We start from the raw sequence: 9,487 nt of genomic DNA on the forward strand, positions 1-9,487 counted from the left end.
GAGAGAGAGAGAGAGAGAGAGAGAGAGAGAGAGAGAGAGAGAGAGAGTTGAAAATGTTCATTTGGGGGCCAAATGGTCCAGGAAACTCCAGGAGGGCAGAGATCACGTCTGTGTCATGTGGTCCCCACCTTACTCAGAGCCCGGCACATCACGGCACTCATTCATCTTGGTGGTATTCCCTGACTGCTGAGGGTTGTCGGGGACAAGGGGGGATGGTTCCTTTTCTGACTGACCCTTGCTGCCCTTCCTCTCTGCTCTTGGCCCCGCCTCCTCAGCCATCAGCAGCAGCAGGGGAAGCAGCTACTACCACCCCAACTCTTCGGCCAGTGCCGACGCCGGGGCCAGCAGTGTGTGGTGGGCAGCTCTGGCAGCGCTTGGGCCGGGCAGACCAGGGCCAAGGGGGCACGCGGGGGAGACCTCAAGGACTCCCAAGACATCAAGGGCAAGAGCTCCTCTGCCAGCTCCCCAGCCGGGAAAGCTGCCCGATAAGCCCCGGGGGCCCCCTCCCCTCAGCATCCGGGAGAAGGGATGCCCTTGCCGCCTCCACCCAGCCCAGAGATGTCTACTGTCTCCCATTCCCCCACCGAGTCCTGGGACTGTCTGCAGTGCACTCAGCCACCCGTGCTGTGGTTCCCCTCACTGTCCAGCTCTGACTGGCACCATCGCCTCTCTGTCTCCTCAGGTCCTGTGTGGACTCTGTGGCTTCTTGTTTTCCCTACTGCCTTCAGCTGACAGGAGGCTTTGGGACACAGCCTATAATTACCTTCTTGGCCCTGGGAAGCTGTGGTCCTCCCCGGGGGCGGGGAGGGGGGGAGGAATAGTCATGTTCTGCGCTTAGGCTGAATCAGCAGCTGTCTGGGAGGTCCCGCCCCCAACCCCAGCTTTGGGGTAAGGATGGAGATGTGTGCCCAAGAGGCAAATGGTCAGCCAGGCTTTGCCTGTCCCTTCCAAAAGCTCTTTGCGGAATGACCCCCTTATTCAGGAGAAAAAGTGTATATGCTCAGACTACCAGCTGTACCCATCTTTGCGAAGTCAAGTGACAGAGAACTGGGGGTTTCCTGCCACCTTGTGTCACCCACCCACTCCTCTATTATTGGTAAGAGCTACTACCCTATGATCTGTGGCGGCTATGTGCCAGGCTCCCTGCATGCGTTGCCTCTCGTGCTTGCCCAGTCTGCAAGGTGGGTGCAATCGGCATCCTTGGGACAGAGGAGAAGCCCCAGCCTCTGAGAGGCTGTAGAACCTGCCCCCCTGTTACCCACTGAGTTCCCCGGGCCAGAAGTGGAGCCCGGGTCTGGCTGACTCCACGGTCTATATTCTTTTCATGGCATATCACTTCCTCTGTAACAAAGGGAATTTTTTCAAACACTCAGTTCTTTTGATGAGGGCAGCATGATTATGTTGCCTTTTGGTCAAGGACTGTGGGTATGTGATTTATCTTTAGTCCTCTCACTAGGATCGTACCCTGCAGTGCTTGTGATTCTCAATTCCTGTTGCTATGAGCTGTGTTCAGTGAGGGGAGCTTGATCTATCTCTGGTGGTACTGCCCAGCCCAGAAGTCATGGCTCTTGATGTAAATATTCCTAAGAATATTCCTCCTTTGCTCTAGTTAAAGACTCTGGATTTCTGCTGTATATTCAATAAATTGCCCTTGGGTGATATCAGTGTGTGTCTTGTCAGTGTGTCAATCTTACCAAATAGCCCACCCCCTAACGATAATGGGCCCCGCCCCACACACGTGCGCAAGATTTTAGGGATTCTGGAATCGGATCAGAGCACGCTGCTCTGGAGGTGATCTCAAGGCTGATGGGAGAGATGGACATACATGCAAAGCCATGTCCTGGTACAAATCAGGGAAAGGAAGACCCATGTAGCATTACTGAGAAGGGACCAGAATGCAGAAGCTAAACAAGGAAGGCCTCCTGGAGGAGGAGGAAGTTTAAGCAAATAACTAGAAAGATGAGCACATAGATTCCTGGAGAGAGAACTTAAATCACACCATCACAGTAGGTTTGGGGACAAGTTTTGTGTGCTTATTTTGGTGAGGGTTGGGAGATTTTAGATTTTCTGAAGTGGCTAGTGGAGCTGGGTGGGGTTCTGATAGCTTTGGCCTGCAGAATTCAGCCCTCTGATGGGCTTTCTGATCCATCTAGTAGCATGGGTCTCCTAAGCAGTTTGCCCCTCCAGCCCTCAGGGTAACAGGGGCAGGCCTTCCGAGGGCGGGGCCTCTCACCCCAAGCTGCCTCCTCCATAGGCCTCATTGTGCCTTTCATGTATTATGGAGGTCCTCTTCTGGTGTGCCAAGATGCAATAAACCTTGGGAAACACAAGAGTCCAAGAGTCTGGTGGGCTTTCTGCCAAAATGCCTCCCTCTGATGTTATTGCTGTGGTCACTGTGGGTACGGGGAATAGTGCCCTGGGAGTTAAGGGGATTCTGTTCTGGCTCAGCCACTAACCTGTCACCTGTTACACTCAGACCAACTGATGTGAGCTATGGGCCTTTTCCCCCCGAAAAAGGTACACAATTATGTCTACCTGTTCAGAGGTTTGCAAAACCCCCAAAGCCCATCCATGGACTGAGTTCCCTGGGTCATGAACCCCAGGACCACCCTAAGGCCCTTCCCAGCATTGATGCTCTGCCTTTCCCCGAAGACCAGATTCCCAGTGATCCAGTAAGAGGGGCTGTGGGGAGGGGAGGTGTGGGTGGGATCCACAACCTGAAACAGCCTTTAGAGGAACCATGAGCCATCCATGGGGTTGCCTCCTCCAGGACCACAGTGCTGGTATGCCTCTGACCATTGGGTTATGAGGCTTGGGTGCTGTGCCCAGTCCTGGGTGCACAGTGAAGGACTCAGAGGCTAGGTAGATGTGATTTGGGGAGACTGAGGCAACATGTCCTGTGCTGGGTATTGAGGAGGGCAGAGGGGCAGCCTCTCTGGTTGCGGTTTATCTGCCTGAGAAATGGAGAGATTCTTTGTCATCTGGGGCTTAATTAAGATCCTGAGAAGTGCACAAGGATGACTGTGCTCTTGAATTTGAAGTTTCTTTTGAAGCCCAAGAGAGCAAATCATAGAGATAGGACCGTGGTCACCAACTTCAATTCTGTGGGTCAGACTTCAGCACACAGGGCAAAAAAAAACTGGAAGGAAGAGGTGTGCGTGGAAGTTTTGATTGGAGAGCTGCCCAGGGGAGTGAGGGAGTGTCCACACTGTCTGGGAGGGTAAGCATCCAGTTCATTTGCTCTGTGTAGACCTCCAGTGAAGGTCCACTTATGGGCTGAGTCATCTGTCTGGGTGATGTTTATGCTCACAGTCTTTGTGCATGGAGACTTTCATTCACACCTTTCATTACTTGGACAACTCTTATTGCTCCTTTGACATTCCGTCCGGGTACCCACTCCTCCTGGAAACCTTCATGAATCTTTAGGCTGGGCTGAGCGCCTGTTTTCTAGAACCTTGCAGTGTCCACTACTCACGTCCAACATGACATTTCCACATGTGATTGAGATAATCTCTCTGTGTGACTGATTCTTTCAGTGCCAGACTTGGGGGCCTCGAGGGCAAGGACTGGCTTTATTCTTTGCTGGGTTTTCCACTTAAGGGAGCTTCACCTAACAGAGACACGCAGGAAAGAGTGCTCACAGGATCTTCCTAACTAGCACAAATACGTTTAAAAGATTTGGAGAAGTGGGGCACCTGGGTGGCTCAGTCGTTAAGCGTCTGCCTTCGGCTCAGGTCATGATCCCAGGGTCCTGGGATCGAGCCCCGCATCGGGCTCTCTGTTCAAAAGGGAACCTGCTTCTCCCTCTCCCACTCTGCCAGCTTGTGTTCCCTCTCTCACTGTCTCTCTCTGTCAAATAAATAAATAAAATCTTAAAAAAAAAAGATTTGGAGAAGTAAAACCATATATTTATGGCCATTTTGACGAGGATGCCAACACCATTCCTGGACATGCTGGGACAATTGGCTATCCACATGCAAAAGAGTGAAGTTGGACTCCCACTTCTCATCATATACAAAAGTTATGTCAAATCAAATCAATCAACAACCTAAATATAGGAGCTAAAACCATAAAGCTCTTAGAAGAAATAAAGGGATAAATCTTCATGACCCTGGATGTGGCAAAGGATTCTTAGATATGACACCAAAGCACAAGCACCAAAAGAAAAAATAGAGAAAGTTGGACTTCATAAAAATTTAAAAACTTCTGTACATCAAAGGACACTACCAAGAAAGTGAAAAGAAAACCTGCAGAATGAGAGAAAACATTTGCAAATCATATATCTGCTGAGGGTCTAGTATCCAGAACACACAAAGAACTCTTAGCACTCAACAACAAAAGGACAAACAACCCAATTAAAACGTGAGCAAAGGACTTTAACGGACTTTTTTTCTAAGAAAACATATAAATGGTCAAAAAGCACATGCAAGGATGCTCAACATGACTCATCATCAGGAGAATGCAAATCCAAACCATAATGAAGTGCCACTTCACACCCACTAGGACGGCAGTAATAAAAATAATGGAAAGTAAAAAGTGTTGGCAAGGATGTGGAGACATTGGAACTTTTGTACGTGACTGGTGGGAATGTAAAATGGTTCAGCCATTGTGAAAAACAGTCGGGCAGTCCCTCATAAAGTTAAACATAGGACTGGTATATGAGCAGTTCCACTCCTTTATCTATATATCCAAAAGAATTGAAACCAGGTGCTTAAACAAATTCTTGTACATGCATGTTCATAGCGGCACTGTTCACAATAACCAAAGGTGGAAACAGATTGCTATGGTCTGAGTGTTTGTGTCTCCCCCAGATTCACATGTTGAAACCCTAACCCCCAAAGATGGTGGTTTTTGGAGGTGGGGTCTTTGGGAAGTACTTAGGTTATTAGGCCATGAATGGGACTGGTGCTCTAATAAAAGAGACCCCACAGAGATCCCTAACCCCTTCTACCATATGAGGACATAGGGAGAAGTTGCTGGCTATGCACCAGGAAGAGGGCCCCCTCTGCAATGCAACCATGCCGGTGCCTTGACCTTGGACTTCCCAGCTTCCAGAATTGTGGGAAGTAAATTTCTGTTGTTTATAAGGTACCAGTCTGTGGTATTTGTTATAGCAGCCTGGCAGGACTAAGACATAGCCTAAATGTCTATAATGAATGAATAGATTTAAAAAATTGTAGTATGTACTTTGCAACGGGATATTATTCAGGCATAAAAAGCAATGAAGTACAGACACATGCTATAATATGGATGAATCTTAAAAACGTGACGCTAAGTGAAGGAAGGCGGACACGGAAGGTCACATATTGTATGACTCCATTCATATGAAATGTGCAGAATAGGTAAATCCATAGAAACTTGGCAGTGGCAGAGACTGGGGTAAGGGGAATGGGGAGTGCCTGCTAGGGGGTACTGCGTTTCCTTTTGGGGTGATGAAATGTACGGACGTAGAGGTGGTGATTACACCACATTGTGAAGACACTAAATGCTACGGAATTGTTCACTTTAAAATGGTTAATTTTATGTTATGTGAATCTCACCCAAATAAAAAATAAAATTTCAGGCAGGAATGGGTAACAAGGAAAAGGCCAAAGAAACCGTGTCCCTGGACTTTGCCCCTGGACTTTCCCACTATGTGGCAAATAGCAACCTGGAATCAAGATGGGGGAGCAGTGGGGCCCAGTAGGGAGACAGAGATAACTAGCCCTCCGTTCGACTGGCCAAGGGCAAGCCCTGGGGACTTGTCAGCTTCTATCTTCCTCTGGCCCAGAGCGCTTGCTCCGTAATTGAAGAATGAATCAAGAATGTGAAAGAAGAAGGCAGTCACAACGTGTGTGCCCTGCCTCCTGGAGCCGCCGGTCTTCCCGGCCTCTCCTCCCTGTGCCTTTCCCTTGGCCTCGAACCTTCCCATTTCCTCACCTTCACAAATGTTCTCCCTAGCTTCCAAACTTGGTATTGTGTGAGGCTCTCACTGATTCTTCCGTGTTCCCTGGTAGAGAAGTTCTCAGTGAAATGGATGCTCTGTGACCTTGAGAAGTCACCTTGTCCATCCTGCTGTCCCCAGGAAGGGATGTTCTTTCAGGCCCAACTAGCCAGAACCTCTTCTATTTTCATGGTTTTGGGGATGTTGAATGAATGAATGAATTTGATTGCCTCGACTGGTCACCAGCTGGGAGTCACCATGTTTCCCCCCTTGGCTGTTATTGAAAAAGAAGTGTGGCTCAGTTGGCTAAGCATCTGCCTTCGGCTCAGGTCATGATCCCAGGGTGCTGGGATCGATTCATCCTGGGATCAAGCCAGGTGTCGGGCTCTCTGCTCAGCAGGGAGCCTGCTTCTCCCTCTGCCCCTGCCCCCCACTCATGTGGTCTCTCTCTCTCTCTCAAATAAATAAGTACATTATTTTTTTTTAAGGAAAAAGAATATGATGAAAATGGGACAGTCACCTGTGTGTCACTAATGGAGAGGAACAGAGAGCTAATCCCATAGGGACCCATTGTTAGGTGGATCGTCGTCAGAAGCCAGTATAGACGTACGCAGACACGTGCTGTCCGGCTCACAGGCCCATGTCTGCAGAAGATACTCAAAATATGTAACAACTGGTACAGTCGGGCTCTGGCCCACCACAGTAGATGTCAGCCACAGATCACTGGGACAGCCCTGCCCCTCCCCACGGGCCAGACACCCACGGTGCTCACGTCCATGTTCACGACAACCCCCACACAGATGCGCACCCACACGCGCCCTCTGACAGGCGCTGGAGCACATCTGTCAGCTGATGCAAGCCCTGGAGCCTGGGGCCACAGGTGCAAAAGGCATTGCCTGACCTTAGAGGGACCTCTTCGATCATTCTGGAGGGATGCACACAGCACCTGGGCAATCAGGCGTGTGCACAGAGGTGCAGCCCACCCTGGCAGGGAGGGCATGGAAATCGGGAAGGAGCTTCTTAGAGGAGGTGTGTCTCGGGTTGTCTTAAAGGATAGGACAAGCTGCCCTAGTGGGCAGGAGGCTGGGAGAACAGTCCAGAGCACGACATCAGGGAAAAACCTGATGTGTGTGAAAAACCCATAACCACCTCATAGGCACCCGCCATCCATGCTCACCGAAGTCCAGACACTATATTAATTTTCTTCAGAAGAGCAAAGAAGGCTGAGAAGGAGAGCACGGGGTCAGATCCTGCTGGCTGGAGGGTCTGGGGCAGGAGGAGGAGTGGGAGGAAGTCAGTCCTGGCGAGCGCCGTTCATCACGCTGAGGTTCAGATGGTGGAGGGACAGCGGGGACTCAGCACCCGAGCTTGAAGGAGGCTAGAGCTGGTCCTGTGCACCCGGAAAAGGACAGGCACCTGCGCCGGACATCTGTACATGAGCAAGCCAGGACAGCGTAGAGGCTAAGAGTGCACATTACCACCAGGCTGCTGGGATTGAGCCCTGGCTCCTCTGCTCGTGAGCTGTGTGACCTCCAGTGAGTTACTTAACTTCCTGGTGCCTCAGTATCTTCATCTGTAAAATGGGGTAATAATAGTATCTGCATCACATGGCTGTTGTGAGGACTAAATGAGTTAATACATGGGACGTGCTCAGAGCAGTGCCCGGCAGAGCTCCCAGCGTGCGGTAGCTGTCATTAGTAGAATTAACCTCATCCTCATCGTCATTATTTACGCGGTGTCTCCCATCCACCTCTGGGAGTAGGTGCAGCAGGTATGAGCATCCCCCTTTTTAGAGATGTGGAAACAGAGGCTTAGGAAGTTGGGAGACCTGCCCATGGTTACCTGGCAGGACCTGGACCGGGATCCTCAGACTCCCGAATCCACACCCTTCACCAGAAGCTTCGGGTGGGACCGGAGGAAGGAGATGGCCAGCAAAGCTCAAAAGAGATGCTCCTGGCCCCAGAGCTGAGTGAGGAGGAAGCCTCTCTGGCAGCCACACTGCAGGTGGGAGTAGAGCTGAGTGCCTGGCAGGACAGCCCTTCTCCATCCTTTATATCCCAACTCCTCTGGGATGAGCTCACCTTCAGTCTTGCCAGGTGCAAACCTGCTAAACAGCTGTCCTGCCCCCAGATGCGTGGCTCTGATTGCGGCCAAGTCCCCCAGGGACTGCGCTCCATCCAGCTGGCTTGGGGCTCAGTGCCCCACCTGCCTGCAACTGCAGGGGGTACAGGGGTACGAGGAGGGGGACCTGTGGGGGGGTTCACAGGCAGCATGCTCCCTTCCTGAGTCAGTCTGCTGAGGAGGGCTGGCAGGATCTGAGCTGATGTCATCCACATAACTCAGCTCATTCTCTCTAATTTTGAAGACAATTATTTGCTCAGAGAACCACCTGCCCCTCTCTCAGTGCCTTCAGCCTCTCCCCACCCCCGATACTCCTACCCACCAGCAGCTACATTCTGCTTCCTCAAACTGCATTGCTCAGGTTCTGCCTGGCTCAAGAGCCCTCAACGCCTCCCTATTACTCACCCTATCACATACACAGCTTGGGCTCTAGGAGTCATCACCCGTGGTCGCCCTTCACTAGCGCTTGCTCCAGCTGGAGGGTCCTTCCTCACAAATGCCCTTCCTGGGCTGCTTTTCCTGTTTCCCATTGCTGGTCCACCCAAGGCTTTTTCCCTTAACAGACCAGAACCCAAACCCCCTCCTCCAGGCAGTCCTTGTGGATTCAGTGTCCCCTCTCCTCTCTGTCTTCTATTTTTCTCTCATCCAGCAATTACCCTCTTGGATTGTACTAGATTTCTTGCCCCTCTCCCTCTGAGGCCTTCTCTGGAGGTTTATCAGACCCCAGAAGGCTGAGAGTAAGGAGCCAATGGGTCTTGACTGGGGCCATGGGATCACAACAAGCGTGGCCAACTTACCATCACAAATGTAGAAATAAAAAACACCAAAAAAGCTGCAAGTTATTTGCGTAAATTAAATAAAACATTTTGGCTATAAAACCAAGAGCCATACAAATGTAATTTATTGAACAAGCAATTTAAATTTTCCTTGAGCGTCTAAGGAAAGCTACAGGGTCCTGGAAACTTGAGCGTTTGATTCTCTGATCTGACACACTTCCCCATCATTTCACAGATGAGTAAAACTGAGGCTCAGAGATGTCCGTGCCTGGCTCAGAATTTAATTCTCAGCTAGAAAACCGAGTGATCCTGGTACCTTGAAGGGTGTGAGGGGACGATGAAGCTGGGACATGGGAAGTGGGAAATTGTCTCCTGTCTCCCCCACCAGCGTCGGGGGCCTCCCAAAGCATGGGGCTCTGCCTCTTCATACCCCCGAGTCTCCCCAGAGACTTAAGGCTAGGGCAGGGCCTTCGTAACCTGGCTGAACTGTGGCTCTGTCCTGGTTTCCTTCCGTCCCTCCCTTTTTCCTCCAGCAAAAACACAGGCACCCCGGCAGCCCTACCTGGGCCCACCCTTCCTGTGGGTGGCCCCAAATTCTCCTCCTTCCTCTCCTATCATCATCCTCATCAACAACATTGGGTGTTTCATTCCCGATGGCCAGTACCTG

At 50.8% G+C, this 9,487-nt stretch overlaps 1 protein-coding gene across 1 annotated transcript in view; it reads left to right on the forward strand.

Moving 5' to 3' along the window:
• KRT74 (keratin 74) overlaps positions 1-489 on the forward strand; it is a 7,323-nt gene extending 6,834 nt beyond the window's left edge. Inside the window, 2 exon segments of the mRNA XM_021686751.1 lie at positions 276-349; positions 352-489. Coding sequence (XP_021542426.1) covers positions 276-349; positions 352-489 — 212 coding nt within the window.
• Positions 490-9,487: the final 8,998 nt, after the last annotated feature.

Source organism: Neomonachus schauinslandi, chromosome 5, assembly GCF_002201575.2.
Source record: "Neomonachus schauinslandi chromosome 5, ASM220157v2, whole genome shotgun sequence".
NCBI lineage: Eukaryota > Metazoa > Chordata > Mammalia > Carnivora > Phocidae > Neomonachus > Neomonachus schauinslandi.